Source organism: Salmo salar, chromosome ssa04 (genome assembly GCF_905237065.1).
Source record: "Salmo salar chromosome ssa04, Ssal_v3.1, whole genome shotgun sequence".
In the NCBI taxonomy this organism is placed as follows: domain Eukaryota; kingdom Metazoa; phylum Chordata; class Actinopteri; order Salmoniformes; family Salmonidae; genus Salmo; species Salmo salar.
Genome location: NC_059445.1, coordinates 39,531,783 through 39,553,473, shown reverse-complemented (window position 1 = coordinate 39,553,473; position 21,691 = coordinate 39,531,783). Strand labels below are relative to the sequence as shown.

General features: G+C 44.4%; 1 protein-coding gene across 2 annotated transcripts in view; it reads left to right on the top strand.

The window, feature by feature from the left end:
- Positions 1 to 857: 857 nt before the first annotated feature.
- LOC106602814 (pro-neuregulin-2, membrane-bound isoform) overlaps positions 858 to 21,691 on the top strand; it is a 164,033-nt gene continuing 143,199 nt past the window's right edge. The window contains exon 1 of one of the 2 annotated variants that reach the window (XM_045716902.1): positions 858 to 2,306. In XM_045716902.1, coding sequence (XP_045572858.1) covers positions 1,898 to 2,306 — 409 coding nt within the window. In that variant the 5' untranslated portion in view covers positions 858 to 1,897. The remainder of the gene's footprint in view (positions 2,307 to 21,691) is intronic. The other variant, XM_045716903.1, reaches the window with a different exon arrangement.

Sequence of the window (21,691 nt, the reverse complement as noted above, 5' to 3'; positions counted from 1 at the left end):
ACGTAATTCCGTTGGAATGACGTGGAAACAACGTTGATTCAACCAGTGTGTGCCCAGTGGGTACATTTCAATACGACTTTGTGTTTTGTTCATTGGCGGGTCAAATAAAAATCTCTTTTTTTTTATGTTGTCAGAGCAGATGCAATAAACGTGTTTTTTTATGTGATAAAGTGGGTCAAAATAGTAACGACCCACTGGGCACAGACGTCAATTCAATGTATAGTCCCAGTTGGTTCAACGTAATTTCATTGAAATGACATGGAAACAACGTTGATTCAACCAGTGTGTGCCCAGTGGGGAGGCTGGGGAGAAGTTTTCCTTCAATGTTTTTAGTCAACCTCCTGCATGTTTTAGGCTGTGTTGCTAATATCTGTCTGTATTGAGTATGATGCTAAAACAATGGTCACATTCGAGGCGAGCATTTCAGAATATGACCTCACGTTGCTCACCTTCTCTGGGGAATGTTTGTTGGTCAACAGATGTCGCCCTTCGTGAAAGCGTTCAGCTTCATGTCCAGTGGTTTCCTCCGCATTCAAATTAAGCCCGACACAATATTGACCTTTAAGTTAGTTGACTTATTCACTTCAAATAGGGAGGATATTATTTCACATGTGAATGTGTAGGCTATATATAATCAATTCCCATTTCATGTTTTCTCTCCATGCCATTACGCATGTCTCATTGACAGCTAACACAAGAATATTTGAATATGCACCAAGTGCCTGGCCATGCATGAAAGATAGCTGTGTGTTCTCCTGTCTTTAAAGCCCATTCGCAGCTGTTTTAGTTGTATGGATTTGATGGATTTGATGCAGCGCCTGAGCATCTGTTTTTTTTTCAGAGGCAGAACGACGAATGTGGCCTGAAGGCAGGGCATGACTTCATAATGGAATGAGACGCAAAACTCATTCAAAACAGTCTGTTGAAGAATCTGAGGCTTTGAATCGCGCTTTCACAGGGTTAGTCATCGCAGACGAAACCCCTTTCTATCTGCTGAACTGACTGCAGCTGCTTTTTCAAGCTATCTTTTATCTTTTTTTTTCTGAGGGATAGGCCTATGCCTACTGTAATACGCAATTTTAAAACGGGACGCGTGATGCATTTTTCAGTTCTATTTCATTATTACATTTGAACGTGAAACCGTTTGGTGATGGGGAAGAGCATGAAGTGATTGTCATTTGTCGGCGTTTGGGGGAGTGTGGTGACCGAGCTTTGGTATCGGGGTAGGCTATATCATAGCGCTCCAGTCTTAAATATCATTTTTTGTGGTGGAGCCCTTCGCAATCGGCATATTTCTCTCCGTCTCTGGTAAGTGGGGGAGGCGGAGAGAGACAGGGCAGTGGGAAAAGGCGGTTTATTACCCGTGGAACAAAACACTGTTTCGTTAGGGGCATGAATCGTATGCATTTTTTGCAAGTGGACTATAAAACGAATTGTTCACTGCAGCATTTGGCGTATTTTCTCTGCGGCGAATGATATAGAAAACCATCAGTGCTGAGCACGGCGCCCACCCGACCACTGCAATTTCTGGGCAAAGATAGACTGGCGTCGTCTTGCGGATAGGCTACTATGGCAGCATAGGAGCATCTTCTGATGGGGGGAATCCATGAATCCCTTGCATTTTAGAATGTATTTTTAGCAGAATGCAGTGATGGGATTTTAAACCCAGCCTCATTACGCGGTTTCCGGTTCCTAACTGGTGTTTCCACATTGCAAAATTATTGGAAAAAGCAGCGGATCCCGATGGCATGGACACTTACGCAAGGTCTGCCGCGCCGCCGTGCTACTGGAGCCTATTTGCTCTCTCTTCCTTCAACCCAGCTCCACCGCCATCGCCCCGCAGCCCAGAGAGCCCTGCCGCAACGCGATCAGCCACCACCGAGCCAAAGCAGGCGGCATGAGGCTTGATTCAGTACATTTATCCATGCTGGTCATCGGGGTCTCCTTCGCCTGCTACTCCCCGAGTTTGAATTCCCTGCAGGACCAGGCTTACAAATCCGCTGTGGTGATCGAGGGCAAGGTGCAGTCTGCGCCTCTGAACGTCTCAGCGGAGCCGTACCGTGTGAGTGTCAAAGTGCTGGACGTGTGGCCGCGGAACAGCGGGGGTCTGGGACGGGAGCAGCTCGTCACCGTGGGGGAATTCGGATCGGAGGCTCCGTGCACCACAGTGATAAAGAATCACAAGTACATTTTTTTCATGGACCCAACCGAGGATCCCTTGGTTTTCAAGGCATCGTATGCTCCCCTAGACACTAGTGGGAAGAATCTAAAAAAAGATGTTGGGAAGATATTGTGTGAAAACTGCGGTAAGTTTATTCTTTAGTCTTGCCAGTTAAGTCGAACCTAGCAAAGCACATCAAAGGATTATGACTGTACTTCCTCTTCAGTTGCAATACGTTCTTCCCCTGTCAATATGTCTAGCTACATGTGGAATAGTGATTAAATGTTTGAGAGTGAGTAACAGATGGTAAAGGGTGCCCATGGGGCATCTGCTGCAATATTCGAATATAGAAACATTTAGGCTAGAGGTATGAATAGGCTTCAGGATGCCATTGACACACACACACACACACACACACACACACACACACACACACACACACACACACACACACACACACACACACACACACACACACACACACACACACACACACACACACACACACACACACACACACACACACACACACGCACACTTTACATCTTTGATTTCAGAAACGCAAGGCGTGGATCATTTGGTTGATTAAAACAATGAAGTACCCACGGTGCAGCAGGCGTTGCATCAATGGGAGTTTCGATGCAGTGGGCCTACGCGCACACACATAAACACGCATGTACACACACACGTGTATATTGATTCTCGTGGAAATCTGTCCTTCATGCCCAAAAAATAAGAATTATAATATGATTTGCAAATGCATACGTAGGGTCACGTTTCTAAAAGTGGCAGCAGTAGCCTACATGTCAATTCAATATGTTTCATATCTCCATGAAAATCTATGGTGAGGCACCCTGGGTGCTTTGCGCTTGTGTTCTGGGCCTTCAGGGCAACGGTGCCGGCAGTGGATCCCTTTCAACACAAGTTAGGATGCAACGAACCTGTAGCCTACTTCCCCATCAACGTCATACTATGCTGCTCTCTGCGTATTAAGGAAGCAAACTGCTATGGTCAGGGGGTGAAATTGATTTTCGTACAAGCAGGGGCTGTCATTTCTATGGGCCCTGGCCCTCACCTTCTATATTCAGATCCCGAAAGTAAAGAAGCGGTAGTAGAATACTAGGCTCAGCCATCGAGAGAAATAGGTCAATTGGATGTACAATGCTCGATCTTTCTTACCACGTTTTGAGCAGCATACGTATTGTTGCATATGCTCTATGTGTAAGACGGCAACGTGCAACCAGAATCAAATTAAGACAAGACTCTCCCGACTTCCTTGACCTCGAGGAAATGTCTGAAATGTTTCCCCTCATTGAAGTGATCTCATTCCTCTGTGTGGTCAGTCTGTCTGGTGCTCTTCTGAGTCATGCTCTCGTCGCATGTATCAGCTACAAGAACGAATTGTGACACTGACTGGCAAAATAGCAACTGAAACCCCTGTCCATGGTGCTGATTCTTTGGCGCCAGCAGAGTTGCCGCACAGCAGAGTTGCCGAAGGCCTAAATGGGATGAGCCTGACAACCTTTCACGTGATGACTCAAATCAAGAAGGATCTTCATATCACAGGAGGTTGGTGGCACCTGAAATGGGGAGGACAGGTAATGGCTGGAGCGGAATAAGTGGAATGGTATAAAAAACATCAAACACATGATTTCCATGAGATTGATGCCATTCCATTTGCTCCGTTCCAGCCATTGTTAGGAGCTGTCCTCCCCTCAGCAGCCTCCACTGCTTCATAATACCACCGGGGATGGAGCTACACCTGACAATTTAATGGCCCGTAGTTTTATACCCTTACTCATGTGACTCGCAGGGTGGTTTCAGTTCTAAATGCAATTCACTAGCTTGCAGCTCCTGGATATTAGCAACATGCAAGTTTAAGCTCCAGTTTAAGCTTAAGACTGGAGAAAATGGGAACCGTATGAAGATTTCTGAATGAAGAGCTTTATGTTGACGTAGATGATGTATTTCCATGCCATTAAAACGAAAACTATAGCGGGGGGGGGTTGGGCGCAGGATTGTTGAGGAGGACATTTTAAGTTGACAGTCTTGAGTTAAAGTTGTGACACGTCAGGTTCAGCATTTAGCAGCATCTCTCTGTTCCAGCTCGAATGAGGCACACCTTGTTCCTCACTTGATTGGTTGATGGGTGGATTATGCTACTGACAAGGAGGGACTGCAGTTTCTACCAAAGTGACTGAGGGTTGCTATTTCTGAACATTTCTCACGTACATTTCCTCTTGAGTTGGCAGTTTGGTTTCAAATAAGACGGGGGAGTTTATACAGTAACCAAACTGTAGTTCAGAAGGTATTAATAAGACTATTGTACTCTTATTTGATGTGATTTGTCTTAGAACTGTTCTGAGATCTGATAGGAGGCTCCAGTTGGAGTGGCTGTTGTGCCAGTGGTTGACTTTGTTCCTCTCTGGATTGACAGGCAGTCAGACAGAAGTGTAGCATGGGCACACTGACTGACTGGGATTTAAAATATGTCACGTCTACCTTTTTAGCTCACATTTTGGGATAAGAATAGTATTTTTTGCCAGTCCCTTATGGCTCAGCCTAGATTGAAAGACTGTAGTTGCAGGTAGTGTGGCGGGGGGCCCTAGCTTTTTGTCTATTCATAGACCCCATGGAGGAGACCTACATATTAGCACCCTCTAGCCTATGTATTTGTCTGTGTGTGTGTGTGTGTGTGTGTGTGTGTGTGTGTGTGTGTGTGTGTGTGTGTGTGTGTGTGTGTGTGTGTGTGTGTGTGTGTGTGTGTGTGTGTGTGTGTGTGTGTGTGTGTGTGTGTGTCTCTCTATTTGGGATTTTGCTCTGTGCTTATCCTTGGTTGAAACTCTGTGTGTGAATGTTTGCTGTCTTTCTGCATAGCATGCATTTCATATCCAGGCAAACATTGCATAAATAAGTACCAGCACATATGATAGGAAGAAGAACACAACTGCAAAAGAGTGTTGGTATGGCACTGGAGGGAAGTATCTACTCCCACTGTTGACAGGTCACAGCTGCAGTGAGGTGGGAGGCATGGATTTGCCCATGGCTCTGTACAGCAGTGAACTGATAGAGCACTCTGGCACAGAGCACAGCTATATGGCACAACACACAAATAACATCAGGCACAGATATGATCTGGTATTCAAGCAGGTAGGCTTTATGGATTGGTATGACTGCAATGGGAATCTGAGGTTATGAGGTAGATTATTAGTGTTACCAGGATATACAGTACCAGTCAAAAGTTTGGACACACCTACTCATTCAAGGGTTTTTCTTTATTTTGACTATATTCTACATTGTACAATAATGGTGAAGACATCACAACTATGAAATTACACATATGGAATCATGTATTCACCAAAAAAAAGTTAAACTAATCTAAATATATTTTAGATTTTAGATTCTTCAAAGTAGCCACCCTTTGCCTTGATGACAGCTTTGCACACTCTTGGCATTCTCTCAACCAGCTTCACCTGGAATGCTTTTCCAACAGTCTTGAAGGAGTTCCCACATATGCTGAGCACTTGTTGGATGCTTTTCCTGCGGTCCAACTCATCCCAAACCATCTCTATTGGGTTGAGGTCGGGTGATTGTGGAGGCCAGGTCATGTGATGCTGCACTCCATCATTCTCCTTCCTGGTAAAATAGCCCTTACACAGCCTGGATGTGTGTTGGGTCATTGTCCTGTTGAAAAACAAATGATAGTCCCACTAAGCGCAAACCAGATGGGATGGCATATCGCCGCAGAATGCTGGGGTAGCCATGCTGGTTAAGTGTTCCTTGAATTTTAAATAAATCACAGACAGTGTCACCAGCAAAGCACCCCCACACCATCACACTTCCTCCTCCATGCTTCACGTTGGAAACCACACATGCGGAGATAATCCGTTCGCCTACTCTGCATCTCGCAAAGACATGGCGGTTGGAACCAAAAATCAAACATTTGGACTCATCAGACCAAAGGACATATTTCCATCAGTCTAATGTCCATTGCTCGTTTTTCTTGGCCCAAGCAAGTCTCTTTTTCTTATTGATGTCCTTTAGTAGTGGTTTCTTTGCAGCAATTCACCCATAAAGGCCTGATTCACGCAGTCTCCTCTGAACAGTTGATGTTGAGATGTGTCTGTTACTTGAACTCTGTGAAGCATTTATTTGGGCTGCAATTTCTGAGGCTGGTGAGTCTAATGAACGTGTCCTCTGCAGCAAAGGTAACTCTGGGTCTTCCTTTCCTGTGGCGGTCCTCATGAGAGGCAGTTTCATCATAGTGCTTGATGGTTCTTGCGAATGCACTTGAAGATACTTTCAAAGTTCTTGACATTTTCCGGATTGACTGACTTTCATGTCTTAAAGTAATGATGGACTGTCATTTCTCTTTGCTTATTTGAGTTGTTCTTGCCATAATATGGACTTGGTCTTTTACCAAATACGGCTATCTTCTGTATACCACCCCTACCTTGTCACAACACAACTCATTGGCTAAAATGCATTAAGAAGGAAAGAAATTCCACATATTAACTTTTAACAAGGCACACCTGTTAATTTAAATGAAGCTCATGAAGCTCATGAAGCTGGTTGAGAGAATGCCAAGAGTGTGCAAAGCTGTCATCAAGGCAAATGGTGGTTACTTTGAAGAATCTCAAATATAAAATACTTTTTGATTTGTTTAACACTTTTTTGGTTGCTACATGATTACGTATGTGTTATTTCATAGATATTTCATAGTTTCTACAATGTAGAAAATAGTACAAAAATAAGGTTAAAACCTTTGAATGAGTAGGTGTGTCTAAACTTTTTACTGGTACTGTAGTGAGAAGACCACTAGGGTTAATAGAATAGAAATAGATTTTGATAGGTTGGGATGAGGCCCTCTGTTGGTAGAGACTGGTACCTGGCAGCCGTTTGGGAGGCCTGCAGGCAGCAGCAGCTTCATCTTTGTCCAACTTCCTTACTGCTGGATAGATGGGATGTTGTTCCTTCTCTTCAGATCATACACAGAGTGCCTGTGCTCACATCTGGGCTGTTTTTGTATAATACCACACTACAGGAGGACCTTATATTTACCTGTAGTGGACATTCAAATCAAATCAAAATCAAACCAAATGTATTTATTTAAAGCCCTTTTTACATCAGCAGATGTCACAAAGTGCTATTGTGTCGCTCTTATACTTGTACAGTAACAATGTATGCTAGTAACAGCGATGTATTAACTTGTTGTGACGTTATTATTAGATAGCGTTTAAGTATTTGCGTTATTTGCTGTTTACGTGCAGAGCAATGGAGTTTAGACTTTTTGAAGTTTGTAGTTGTAAGGCAACAAGGGGCTTTGCGGATGTCAGAAAGGCCACTGTGTGATGGACTGGGGGCTGACTTAGCGGTGGGATCCTCACAAAGGAGTTGTTATTGATTCAGGTCACACATGATGATCAATGTTTGTGTAGGGTGTTGTGTGTGTTCCCTGGGTGATGTATTTATACACTGAGCCTCGCTGCCTCTTTCCTCTACTCTCCAGGGCTCTGTCACCAGCCAGATGTACGACTGCTAGACCACAAGCTACGGGAAAAGAGGGCAGGGCTATTTTCAATGGTCTCTCTCTCTCTCTCTTCTCTTCCTGGATCGCTCATGCAATTACACTTACTCATATTGACTGATAGACGTGGAGCCACAGAAGCTATTACTAGTAATGGAATGAGTCAAAAAGAAACCACAGTCAGAGAGTACCAACCAGACCATCAAAGGAGTGCTTTGACCTTTCATTAAAGGTCTAGAGTAATTAAAGGTTCAAAGGCACAGTAAGAGCTCAGACGAACAGGGTTCATATGAAGACACGGGGGTTGTTTGTGGATAGTGGTTGTTTTTAGATGATGCAACTGACGTGTTTTCTACCACAGATGACATCTGTAATGATCCCTGGTTTGTAGTGGAATATACAGTGATTTCCCATCACCACAGCAGTCCTGTGAGTCCATGGTGAGACGGAGTGTGTGTGTCCAGTCCCAGTGGGATCAGAGAGCTTCTGGGGGTATGAGGGATAAGGGATAAGGAATGATGCTAGGTCAAGCTTCCATAATACCTTGTCATTGACGAGTTGTGAGTTCATTTCCACGGTGCTTCAGACAGCCCACAAAGGCAACGCTGTGGCTGAGTGAATTCTGCCGTGAGATATTTAGATGACTCTATTAGCTATGTCATTTCTAACTCGTTGCTTCCGCTGCCAGGCCGCAACAAGTCGTTGTAGTAATATCAAGTTGAAAGTTTTCACCGTTCAACGAAGTGCTGACTTGCAGGTTCCTTCTCGACAACGCAGCAACAATAAGAAATAATACAAGATAAGAACTTCGAACGTAAAGTAAATGGCTCGGTAGAATAGAATAAACATTTTAATATAAGTATAATACAGAAAGGCACAACTTATAGTCCAATATTTATACTTGTTTCGGGGAAGAGAGGGATAAACTGAGCAGTATAATAAGTGTCTGGTAGCAGCAGTTGTGATGTGTGTGTAGTGTGTGTGTGTGTGTGTGTGGATGTGTGTATTTCTGTGTGGGTGAGTGTATGTGCGCTAAGGTGTGGAGAATCCGAGCAGGTGTTCAGTCCAGTTCAAGTGTTCAGCAGTCTGATGGCTTGTAGATAGAAACTGTCTCTGAGCCTGTTGGTATTAGACCTCATGCTCCGATACCCTCTGCCCGAAAGTAAGGGAGAGAACAGCTCGTGTCTGGGGTGGGTGGGATCCTTGATGACGCTGCAGGCCTTCCTCGGGCGCATAGTCCCAGTAATGTACAGGGCTGTCTTTATGACCCGCTGGAGGGCCTTGTGGTCATGGGTGGAGCGATTCCTGTACCAGGCCGTGATGCAACCGGTCAGGACGCTCTCGATGGTGCAGCGGTAGTATTCAGAGAGGACCCATGGCAGCATGTCGAATTTCTTCCACAAGAGTGGTGGTGTTGATGATCCATGTCAAGTCCTCTGTGACGTGGACAATGAGGAACTGCTGACTCTCTTCACTGCTGACTCTCTCCACTGCAGTTCAGTTAATGTGGATCGGGCATGTCCCCCCTTCTGCTACCTAAAGTCAACAATCACCTCCTTTGTTATTGCTGTCGTTGTTGTCATGACATTACAATGCCAGTTCACTTACCTCCTCCCTATAGGCTGACTCGTCGTTGTTTGTTTATCAGGCCTACAACCGTGGTGTCGTCAGCAAACCTGATGATGGAGTCGGTGTCGTGGAAAGCCACCCAGTCGTGGGTGAACAGGGAGTACAGCAGAGGACGGAGGACACACCCATGGGGGAGGCTGCCTTAAGAGTCAGTGTGTAGGAGGTGTTTTTGCCAATCCTCACAGCCTGTGGTCTGCCCATCAGGAAGTACAGGATCCAACTGCAGAGTGTGGTGTCTAGACTCAGGGCTCTGAGCTTGGTGTCGAGCTTGGAGGGAACAATTGTGTTGATTGCTGAACTGTAGTCAACAAACCAAATTCTCACATAGGAGCTCCTCTTGTCCAGATGTGTTATGGCTGTGTGAATAGCGATGGAAATGGCGTCTTCCGTGGATCTGTTAGAGTGGTAGGCAAATTGGAGTGAGTCCAGTGTGTCTGGCTTGCTTGCCTTGATGTGGGCCATGACCAGCCTCTCGTAGCACTTCACTATCACTTTGACTGTATTGGATTTATTATTGTAAGCTTCTTATGTATCACAGTTGTTATGTTGAATGTTCCTTTGCTCTTTTCCTATTTATTTTGATCCGGACAAACTCCCCAGTCTCTGCCTATGACAATCATACCCATAACATGATGCTACCACCGCAATACTTCACTCTTTGTTGTTTTGTATTGGATTTCACCCAACACTGTCGTTTTTAATTTAGGCCAAAAAGTGTATTTATTTGCTGAGTCTTGCAGTATTACTTAACAGCCTTGTTGCAAACATAATGGATGATTTGTAGTGGATTTTAAACACTGGCTACTTTCTTTTCACTTTGTCATGCAGGCCAGTAATATGGAGTGAATGCAATGTTGTTGATCCCTTTGTATTTTTAAGTATTAAGGTGGCAGCATCATGTTTATGGTATACTTGTCACCGGCAGGGACTGGGGAGTTTGTTAGGATCAAATGAAATATGAAAGGAGGAAAGCCCAGGTAAAAAGTTAAAGGAAAACAGTCTTTATTATTTTGCAGGACAATTACACAAATGTTTATGCAAAAGACAAAACAGAATGGCTTTCCAAGAGGAGTTGAGTGTTCTTGAGTTGTCTAGTCTCAGTCCTGACTTAAGTCTGCAAAGAAAATCAGAGTGAAGGTTTAAATACCGCTGTTCATAAATGATCCCAAACCAAATTTACTGAGCCTGAGAAATGTTGACAAAAAATAGGTACATACAGTGCCTTCGGAAAGTATTCAGACCCCTTGACTTTTTCCACATTTTGTTACATTACAGCCTTATTCTAAAATGGATGAAAAAAAATCCCTCAGCTATCTACACACAATACCCCATCATGACAAAGCGAAAACAAATGTATTAAACATAAAAACATAAATACCTTATTTACATTGAGACCCTTTGCTATGAGACTCGAAATTGAGCTCAGGTGCATCCTGTTTCCATTGATCATCCTTGAGATGTTTCTACAACTTGATTGGAATCCACCTGTGGTAAATTCAATTGATTGGACATGATTTGGGAAGGTACACACCTGTCTATATAAGGTCCCACAGTTGACAGTGTATGTTAGAGCAAAAACCAAGCCATGAGGTCGAGGAATTGTCCGTAGAGCTCCGAGACAGAATTGTGTCGAGGCACAGTTATGGGGAAGGGTACTAAAACATGTCTGCAGCACTGAAGGTCCCCAAGAACACAGTGGCCTCCATCATTCTTAAATGGAAGACTCTTCCTAGAGCTGGCCGCCCAGCCAAACTGAGAAATCAGGAGAGAATTGCCTTGGTCAGGGAGGTGACCAAGAACCATATGGTCACTCTGACAGAGCTCTAGAGTTCCTCTGTGAAGAAGGGAGAACGGTTCCAGAAGGACAACTATCTCTGCAGCACTCCACCAATCAGGCCTTTATGGTAGAGTGGCCAGACGGAAGCTTGGTGGTGGTGGCAGCATGCTGTGGGTATCTTTTTCAGTGGCAGAGACTAGGAGACTAGTCAGGATTGAGGGAAAGATGAACAGAGCAAAGTACAGAGAGATCCTTGATGAAAACCTGTTCCAGAGCGCTCAGGACCTCAGACTGGGCTGAGGGTTCACCTTCCAACAGCACAACAACCCTAAACACACAGCCAAGACAATGCAGGAGTGGCTTCTGGACAAGTCTGAATGTCCTTGAGTGGCCCAGCCAGAGCTCGGACTTGAACCAGATCGAACATCTCTGGAAAGACCTAAAAATACAGAGCTTGAGAGGGTCTGCAGAAAAGAATGGAAGAAACTCCCCAAATACAAGCTTGTAGCATCATACCTAAGAAGACTCAAGGCTGTAAACACTGCCAAAGGTGCTTCAACAAAGTACTGAGTATAGGGTTGAAGTCGAGAGTTTACATACACTTAGGTTGGAGTCATTAAAACTCATTTTTCACCCACTCCACAAATTTCTTGTTAACAAACTATAGTTTTGGCAAGTCGGTTAGGACATCTACTTTGTGCATGACAAGTAGTTTTTCCAACAATTGTTTACAGACAGATAATTCACTGTATCACAATTCCAGTGGGTCAGAAGTTCACATACACTAAGTTGACTGTGCCTTTAAGCAGCTTGGAAAATTCCAGAAAATGATGTCATGGCTTTAGAAGCTTCTGATAGGCTAATTGAAATCATCTAAGTCAATTGGAGGTGTACCTGTGGATATATTTCAAGGCCTTACTTCAAATTCAGTGCTTGACATCATGGGAAAATCAAAAGAAATCAGCCAAGACCTCAGAAGAAAAATTGTAGACCTCACAAATGTCTGGTTCATCCTTGTGAGCAATTTCCAAACGCCTGAAGGTACCACGCTCATCTGTACAAGCAATAGTGTGCAAGTATAAACACCATGGGACCACGCAGCTGTCACACCGCTCAGGAAGGAGACGCGTTCTGTCTCCTAGAGATGAAGGTACTTTGATGCAAAAAGTGCAAATCAATCCCAGAACAACAGCAAAGGACCTTGTGAAGATGCTGGAGGAAACAGGTACAAAAGTATCTATATCCACAGTAAAATGAGTCCTATATCAACATAACCTGAAAGGCCGCTCAGCAAGGAAGAAGCCACTGCTCCAAAACCGCCATAAAAAATCCAGACCACAGTTTGCAACTGCACATGGGGACAAAGATTGTACTTTTTGGAGAAATGTCTTCTGGTCTGATGAAACAAAAATAGAACTGTTTGGCCATAATGTTTGGAGGATAAAGGGGGAGGCTTGTAAGCTGAAGAACACCATCCCAACCATGAAGCACGGGGGTGGCAGCATCATGTTGTGGGGGTGCTTTGCTGCAGGGGGACTGGTACACTTCACAAAATAGATGGCATCACGAGGAAGCAAAATGATGTGGATATAGTGAAGCAACATGTCAAGACATCAGTCAGGAAGTTAAAGCTTGGTCGCAAATGGGTCTTCCAAATGAACAATGACCCAAGCATACTTCCAAATTTGTGGCAAAATGGCTTAAGGACAACAAAGTCAAGGTATTGGAGTGGCCATCACAAAGCCCTGACCTCAATCCCATAAAACATTTGTGGGCAGAACTGAAAAAGTGTGTGTGAGCAAGGAGGCCTACAAACCTGACTCAGTTACACCAGTTCTATCAGGAGGAATGGACCAAATTCACGCAACTTATTGTGGGAAGCTTGTGGAAGGCTACCCGAAACGTTTGACCCAATTTATAGGCAATGCTACCAAATACTAATTGGGTGTATGTAAACTTCTGACCCACTGGGAATGTGATGAAATAAATACAAGCTGAAATAAATAATTCTCTCAACTGTTATTCTTACATTTCACATTCTTAAAATAAAGTGGTGATCCTAACTGACCTAAGACAGGGAATTTTTACTAGGATTAAATGTCAGGAATTGTGAAAAACTGAGTTGAAATGTATTTGGCTAAGGTGTATGTAAACTTCCGACTTCAACTGTATGTAAATGTTATATTTCAGTTTAAAATGTTCTATAAATTCGCAAACATTTCTAAAAACCAGTTTTTGCTTTGTCAGAATGGGGTATTGTGTGTAGATTGATGATTCGGAAAAAACAATTTAGTCAATTTTAGAATAAGTCTGTCACGTAACAAAACGTGGAAAAGGTCCAAATTTGGCAAAGGTACTTTCCGAAGGCCCTCTATGTTGCCCTAAGAGTTAATAAAATGGTAATGAAAATGATTTACATCTGCAAGTCATTTTAAGGCAGCGAAATGTGAACAAAGTTCAAGGGGATGTAGAGTTTCTATAGGCACTGTATGTCCATGTAGAACATGCTAATGGCAATTGAGAATAACAGGTCCATATGGACAATGTTTAGCAGGTAAACAAACAGGAAATTACCTCACGGTTGTTGATGACAGCTGACATGTTTTACCTATGCTTTTCTTTTTCACGACTCAGTCATTCTTAGCAGACAATGAAGAAAGCATTGCATTCACCACATAGAGGCAGTATATGATCAGGATTCTTGGCAGCCAGGGGGAAACAGACCAAAAAGTTATTTGAGTCATGCTGGAATGTCAGTGAAGCTGTTTACTTCCCTGCCCCACATATTTGAATGCTAGTCTACACAAAAGGAAAACTGCGCCCTAGAGCCAACCTGAAGTTCAAGTACAACCCAGCTGTGGCCACAGAACTTACCTCACTGGCTGTTGGCTGCTTGTACTCGTACACAATCACACATTTATATATTTTAGAAGCAGAATATTCAATTTACTCATTTTTTTACGGGAGATATACTGTATATTGTTCATGGAAGGCAACACATTGAGAGTGGATTTTACCAAGGGTTGTGCTTGTGTGAGAATGTGCCATTTGTTAGGCCTGTGTACGTGTGTGTTTTTGGCTAAACCTTCAGTCAGCCAACTCCAGCTGTGCATTAGAATAGCTGTCAATCATGTTGATCCCTCAACAGCCTTGAAGTGCTACTACAGTAGCCCGGCCATGTTTACCTGTTAGTTTCTCTTCATTTTGTGTTTGCTGCATCCAGCAGCCTGCAATGATTGGCCAATGTCCAGCAGTAGCTTGAAGCTGATTGGTCAGTGTCCTATGGTTGTGTGATGCTTATTGGCCAGGCTGCTGGGACTAATTGGCCAGTCTCCTGCTGCTTTTCGAAAGGCAACTGAAGTTTACCCTCCCTCTTTAATTATTCAGTAATTCTCCGCTACCTTGTGCTGCAGTCCCTCCCTTCACAAACTAGCCAGGGAAATATAGAATCAAATATCTAAATCAACCTACGTGAGCACAGCGTGAAAGGTCTCTCATTACGTTCCTTTAGAGTCTGAGGTGACTCTGTATTTACTCCTACTGTACGTACAGCTATAGTACCTATTAAAAATAGCTGACGCGGTAGTCACTTTATGTGATAGTGACTTAGTGTAGCCATTTCAGAATATTGATTCATTTATCTATAGTCTATTTAAGCTAGTGTTATTGATTAAGGTAAGTGGATGAGAGAGAGCATGTTTCTGTGATTAATTGCCGTTGCGTGTGTGTGCGTGTACGTTCGTGCGCGTGCACGTGCATGCATGTTGCACATGTGTGTATTTGTTGGGGGGCCGGAGGTTTGAGTAGGAAGGTAGCTGAGAGAATTGATTTACCCCAGCCAGCGCTTTCTGCCCGGAAGCCGCTCATCAACTATTCATCAGTTACTCTGTGTGCCCGGCCACCCGCCTGCCCGCCCGCCTGCCCGCCCGCCTCCCCACTGCAGTAGACCTCATCCCCATAGATGCCAGTCAGGTGTCAGGCAGATTCACAGGGAGCATCATGCAGCTAAAGGACAGCACAGTAGGTGACCTTTCATAACTGACTCACTCACTGCTTTCCCCTCTCTCTCTCACTCTCTCTCTCTCCCCTTTCTCCCCTCTCTCCTTTCTCTCTTTCTCCTCTCTCTCCTCTCTATCTCTCTCTCTCTCTCTCTCTCTCTCTCTCTCTCTCTCTCTCTCTCTCTCTCTCTCTCCTCTCTCTCTCTCCTCTCTCCTCTGTCTTCCAGCCTCTGAAGTTATTTCTGCTGCCTGTGTGGCTTTCTGCTTTCTACTGTATTCTCCCGGTCAAACGGCTTCAAGGCAGTTCATCACTCTTTTTCTCTTTCTCTCATAATGGCTTATCAAAACCAGAACCATGATATTTAACATATTTGAGCTCTTTCACTCAAGCTGCAATCACAGAAAATTGTTTTTGCCAAACAGATTAAATGTCTTCTTTAATGATGCATTTTTTCATTTTGAGTCGGTTTTGTTTTCCAGCAGTAATAATACAGCTATATTCTCTCTCAATTCGAGGAGAAATGCATCAAGGAAGTTGTAAGCATAGCCTGAATGTCCTGTAAGGTGAGTTAAATATTTGTGTCAGACGTCTTGGCGTCTCATGCTAATCATATAGCCTACTAAATGGGAATATCAGTCTTGACAAAATCAGACAATGCAAAAAACCACCCCAAAAAAAAAGACTTCCTTGTGACGGTTTAATTGCGGACAGACATGGATTTAGATGTTGCAATTCACTGAAACCAGTTATGAAACCTAGATTTCTATACGTAGTAAACCTTTGCAAGTAACACAGATCCCTTTTCAGGACATTCCCCCCCCACTCAATATTGTGTAATCATCTGATCAATCTAAAATGAAGGAAAACACCCACATGATGCGTGTGTCCACACACATATACAGTAGGTGCTAATCCTTCGAATAATACCGTTTCATTTCCTGTGGGAATGCGTATATGTTCATATGCGTCTGTGTCAAGGTGCTTACTTGAACTTGTTTGTTCACATTTGAATGGTTATTTATGCATTAGCATAACCGTGCAGACATGAAAGCAAGTGTGCGTATGCGTCTGTGTGTGTGTGTGTTTGTGTGTCCGAGTGTGTCCTCCTGACTTGTAATGATAGATGTTCAGAGGAAGCAGACAGTGTCAATGACAGGAACTTGACTCCAACAAAACGACAGGAACAAAGGACTATGGGAAGGGCAACAGTGTTTGTGTGCAGCGTGCGGACGAGAGAGGCTGCCGGCACACCCGCTGGGCGCTACCCGGTGTGTTTAAGGAACGTGTCCGGCCATGTTCGCCCCACACACGCCACATAGCCTGAGAGAGGGCTTGTTTCCTCAGGTATGTTGTAGGTGTGCATTGACATGAAAAGGCTTGAAAATGTATGAATGAATGACTGTTTAGAAGTGGTAGGAGGTGGACTAAGATGAAACGGTGCTTCCCCTTAGCAGCAGTGAAAGGGGCGCTTTCAAGTTGGAGGCGCAGCTCTGGTTCTTTATGGAGGCAAATGGAAAACAAATGAAATGTATATTCTATGCAGAATAGGGGAATTGCTAACTTGGTCTTGTGATATCCACCATATTGATGCTATTGAATGTATCTTAACCTGTCATGGCTCAAGGAGTAGGTGCTAATTGCTCATATCTTTATTGTTGCGTTTATTGGCAGTAATTGTCAACATCCGTGACTTGACAGCACTCTGCCTGTTTTGCATCATCATATCTCCGTCGATATCTGCCAAAACAATGGCATGCAGACAGAGACAGACTTGTATGCGCATATCAACAGCTAGCCTTGAGCTTTCGTAATCAGGACCCCAGAACAATTCCTATTCAGGGAAAGCATTCCTGGATGTTTAGGTCGTTTAGAAAGAGATAGCGATTTTCAATCCACAATGACATAATTGGAAGGTCTGCTCTCTCTCTCTCTCTCTCTCTTTTTGCTCTGACATCTCAATGCCTACTATACTTTGCCCTCTCTATCTAGCCTCAACCTGTCTTTTTCTTTATTTTTCTTTCCCTCCCTCCCGCTCAGTCCTGGGGTTCAGTTATTCACACACACACTCACTGTCTGTAGCTACTGTGCCCGGAACATTCCTTTGAATTGACTGGGAAATTCGTATACATGCAATGAGAGATATTATTTGAAAGGTCAAAATGAGCAAGTAAGAGTGAGGAGGTTACTGTATCATTTCACCTCTCTTTATTCTCTCCCTCCAGCCGTGGCTCTACCTCATTATTTAGCTGCTGTAATCTGGAGTGGACTGGACTGACTGCAGCACCGTGTTTATCTTCCTTCACAAACAGGCCCTCTTTCCGTCTGGTCCCTGCTCAGCTTGTTGTTGAAAGATAGAGAGCAGAGCTGCTGTGTGTGTGTGTGTGTGTGTGTGTTCTAGCTGACCCCCAGACTGACACACAAACCCCATCACCTATCAGCGTAGCAGAGCCTACAGACCAATAACACTCCGTTCTATAGGTGGCTGTGTGGTTGTATTGCTTTTAATGGCATCCCTTATAGAGACCTATGGTAACCTAGTCAGAGTTAGTTTGTACAGGGGATCCACAGAGTGAACCCTGTCTGTTTCCCTTTCCTCTTGATTGCATCTGTATTTGCCACACATGGGATGTGTCCGTTTGCTGCTCATTGTCTAGGCATGTTTCTTCTCACCACCTCAACGGCCCCCACTGACAGTAAACGAGCATCGTATCACGTACGGTGCATTCGGGAAGAATTCAGACCTGTTGACTTTTTCCACATTTTGTTACGTTACGGCCTTATTCTAAAATGGATGAAATTGTTTTCTTTCGTCATCGATCTACATACAATACAAAGCAAAAACTGTTTTTTTTGTAATTTTTGTAAATGTCTTGAAATAAAAAACTGATGACATTTACATAAGTATTCAGACGCTTTACTCAGTACTTTGTTGAAGCACCTTTGGTAGCGATTACAGCCTTGAGTCTTCTTAGGTATGACACTACAAGCTTGACACACCAGTATTTGGGGAGTTTCTATAAATCTTCTCTGCAGATCCTCTCAAGCTCTGAAAGGTTGGATGGGGAGCGTCACTGCACAGCTATTTTCAGGTCTCTCCAGAGATGTTCGATCAGGTTCAAGTCCGGGCTCTGGCTGGGCCACTGAAGGACATTCAGAGACTTGTCCCAAAGCCACTCCTGCGTTGTCTTGGCTGTGTGCTTAAGGTCTTTGTCCTGTTGGAAGGTGAACCTTCGCCCCAGTCTGAGGTCCTGAGCGCTCTGGAGCAGGTTTTCATCAAGGATCTCTCTGTACTTTCCCTCTATCCTGACTAGTCTCCCAGTCTCTGCCGCTGAAAAACATCCCCACAGCATGATGTTGCCATCACCATGCTTCACCATATGTATGGTGCCAGGTTTCCTCCAGATGTGACGCTTGGCATTCAGGTCAGAGTTTAATCATGGTTCCATCAGACCAGAGAATCTTGTTTCTCATGGTCCGAGAGTCTTTAGGTGCCTTTTAGCAAACTCCAAGTGGGCTGTAATGTGCATTTTACTGAGGAGTGGCTTCCGTCTTGCCACTCTACCATAAAGGCCTGATTGGGGAGTGCTGCAGAGATGGTTTTCCTTCTGGAAGGTTCTCCCATTTCCACAGAGGAAGTCTGGAGCTCTGTCAGAGTGACCATCGGGTTCTTGGCCACCTCCCTGACCAAGGCCTTTCTCCCCCGATTGCTCAGTTTGGCCTGGCTGCCTGCTCTGCGCCTCGACACAATCCTGTCTCGGAGCTCTACAAACAATTCCTTCGACCTCATGGCTTGGTTTTAGCTCTGACATGCACTGTCAACTGTGGGACCTTATATAGACAGGTGTGTGCCTTTCCAAATCATGTCCAATCAATTGAATTTACCACAGGTGGACTCCAATCAAGTTGTAGAAACATCTCAAGGATGATCAATGGAAACCGGATGCACCTGAGCTCAATACTGCGTCTCATATCAATGGGTCTGTTTTTATTTTGTATTTGTATTTTCGCAAAACATTTCTGAAAACCTGCTTTTGCCTTGTCATTATGGGGTATTGTGTGTAGATTGATGAGGGGGAAAAAGTATTCAATCCATTTGAGAATAAGGCTGTAACGTAAGAATATGTGGAAAACGTGAAGGGGTCCGACTACTTTCCGATGTGTACCTCATCATGCGTTTAACACAGTTTCTGGTTATTTTCCTGCTGGTATATTGTGAGAAAATGTACCTTTTATCCCCTACTATACTGAACCGAGCTGAAATATAGCTGGCTAAGGAACAGCTGGGTACGTTGTTTTAGATACAGTATGATTCTAAGGCTCCCCATAACTAACCCAATGCTGACTCACTCGCTTGTTGGCAAGGCCAGAGATTCTGCCTACATGGGCAATACAGCTGTGAATGAACGGAGGGGAAAGTAGTGTGCCGTCTCCGTGCTGCTTTGCCTCCGTGCTGCTGGTTTGGATGGCATGTCCATGGCTCTGTGGATTGGTCCCTCAGTGTAGCTGATATGGGCATGGTGCTGTGCTGTTTTTGGAGCGCCTGCAAAGGGGAGAGAGTGTTGTGTGTCGGAGCTGTCTGCCTGTCGCTGTGAGACGGCCCAGCCGCAGCCCCGGCTTCCTGTCAGCCTTGTCTGTCAGATCCCAGAGCAGAGCGGGGGTGTCCTGGCACCCTCGTCAGCGTCCACACTCCTACCCCCAGTCTGTTATTTACTCCCCTGTTCACTGTATCTGAGGCCCCTTCACGCTAAGCCAGCGTCTCCAGACCGTACTCCTGGCCCACACAGGAAAGGTCTGCATCGGTGAAAAACAAACAAAGAGATAAGCGAGAGACCCCTCGATAAGGCAAAGCTGGGCTCAGAGAGGCAAAAGCAGAAATGCAAATATTTTGAGTGAGGAGCTCTCTCTCTCTCTCGGTGGAGAGGAGTGGAGAGAGAGAGAGAGAGAGGGTGAGGCTTTCTGCAGCTTCTTCACTGTGACATGTTTGTGCTGTTCTCCGAGCACATTCTGGAGATTAAGGATGAGCTGAGAGCGCATGAGGAATTTGATTTGATGTGAAGAATGCGAAGCGGAGAGCGGACGTCTATGTGTGGTTTTGGTGCTGTGTGTGTGGGGGGGGGGGGTTGATAAGAACTAGACCTGTTCCCATGTTTCTCAACTTGACACTATTGTCAGTTCAAATAACTCCCAGTTTTATAGCTCCTTGGCCGTGATACGCCGACATGTAAATAAATTCAGTCCAGATTTCATGTTATTAACATGACTAATGGGAACTCTCCGGCCAGAAAAATAGAGTACATTCTGGACTACAGCTGTACTTTTACTGTAAATCAAAGATGTCCAGTTTGTCCAAGGAATTTGTGGCTGTGTGTACACACAGGTTTAATTGTGTTTACATGGACCGACCTCCTATGCATCTATGTGTGTGTGAGTGTTACTGTCTTTGCGTTTGGCCGTAAGAGGATGTGTACAGCCGTGCGGGTCTGAGGGTACTTGGATAGAGTATGTGTTGCTCTCTGGTGAGAGCCCACATATGTGTTTGTGTGAAGGCCTTGGCCTATGTGGGAGTGTGTTTGTTAAACTGTGAGAGTATGTGGGAGAGTGTTTGTCTGTTTATTTTGGTGAGCGAGCGAGAGAGCAGAAAAAGGAGTCGATCTCCTTCTGTTTCGATCACAACGACAATCTGCCCCCCCCTCCCCCGCCCCCCCAGGTAGCCAAGCCTCTGTATCTCTCTTAGACTGGAGTTGATCTGAGACGGTAGGGGAGAAAAAGAGGAGTGTGTGTGGTGGGAGGGGGGGGGGGGGGGGGGGTACCATCAACTGTCAAGCTAAGGATAGAAGTGACTCTTGCTGAGAGGGAGATCACAGTCATTCTCATAATAGAGCCTCTTTGATTAAGACTTATTTTAATGCCACGGTGGCAGCAGGCTATTATTGTCCTATGTCGGTTCGGTTGGCAGGGCTGCTTGACAAAGCAAATGTATTGCAATGATGACTTCAAGGACGTTGTCCGTCCTTGACACACAGTTTACAGAGAGTCACTGTTTATGAACCTCTAAAAGTCCAAGCCGTTACTACTATAGCCCATGGAAATGCTTTGAATAACATATTTATAAATGGCAAAAAGACAGTAAATATGTATCATGAAAGGAGTAAGGTTTCGAAGTGTCTGTCCCATAAGATATAAGAAAGCTCACAAATTCTTTTTTTGTTGTTGGACTTCATATTCCATACTTCCATTAATTTGTATGGGTTACCTTCAGATGAGTCCCGCGACACTTGTGGGGGGAGGATTGTGATGGGGATTTGTTTTATTATGTTACTTAGATTGACACACGGGGGCATCAATAGACTCCTAAGGATTAATGGTTAACCCCCTGAGACTACGGTCTGGCCAAGCAGACCCACAGTTTCCCACACATACAGCAGTGCACTGCTGGTTCAAACTGTTTATCGTCAACATCCTCAACAAGCAGAAAATGATCATTCAAAAACAAAATGTTAACTGGCAATTGACATCCTCCTCTTGAATATCTTTATTCTGGGATCAAAGCATAACCGTACACATCCAAACAAAAAAAGGTTTACTGAGTAAACGCTCA